The following is a 413-nucleotide window of genomic DNA, read 5'->3' as shown; positions in this document are numbered from 1 at the left end:
TATTATTATTATTATTATCATTTGGATTGCCTGTATTTACTTGTCGCATAGCTCGCATAGCGGCTTGAAATTGTTCATGTTGGATTTTCCATTTTGGTAATTTCCCCGCAGCTGTACTATTCACATTACTTGTATTTGTATTATTTGATTTTTTCCCTCCTCGTATAGGGCCTCCTATATTTGTATTTTTATTGATAACTTCATTAATACCTTCAATGCCATCCAATCGTTGACCTTTCATATCAAAAGCCCGTCTTTTCTTTTGTACCTTTACACAGGCATTTTCATGTCGAGAGAGAATAGAAGAACGGAAACTACGGCCACAAATGGAACAAGGCACAAGTGGTTCATTTAATCCTTGTGTAGATCCTCCTGTTGTTGCTGCTGTTGAGATAGGGAAACCCATCGTATTA

The 413-nt window shown here is 36.8% G+C and overlaps 1 protein-coding gene across 1 annotated transcript; it reads right to left on the bottom strand.

The window, feature by feature from the left end:
• Nucleotide 1: 1 nt before the first annotated feature.
• Nucleotides 2-406, bottom strand: TM35_000381480 (uncharacterized protein; the record flags this gene model as incomplete). Its single annotated transcript, XM_029029562.1, has 1 exon — nt 2-406. A coding segment is annotated over one exon (405 nt), but the record flags the coding sequence as incomplete, so codon positions are not given.
• Between the last annotated feature and the right edge of the window lie 7 nt (nt 407-413).

This window comes from Trypanosoma theileri (genome assembly GCF_002087225.1).
Source record: "Trypanosoma theileri isolate Edinburgh chromosome Unknown TM35_Tth_38_V1, whole genome shotgun sequence".
NCBI lineage: Eukaryota > Euglenozoa > Kinetoplastea > Trypanosomatida > Trypanosomatidae > Trypanosoma > Trypanosoma theileri.
This window is presented reverse-complemented; position numbering and strand designations above follow the sequence as displayed.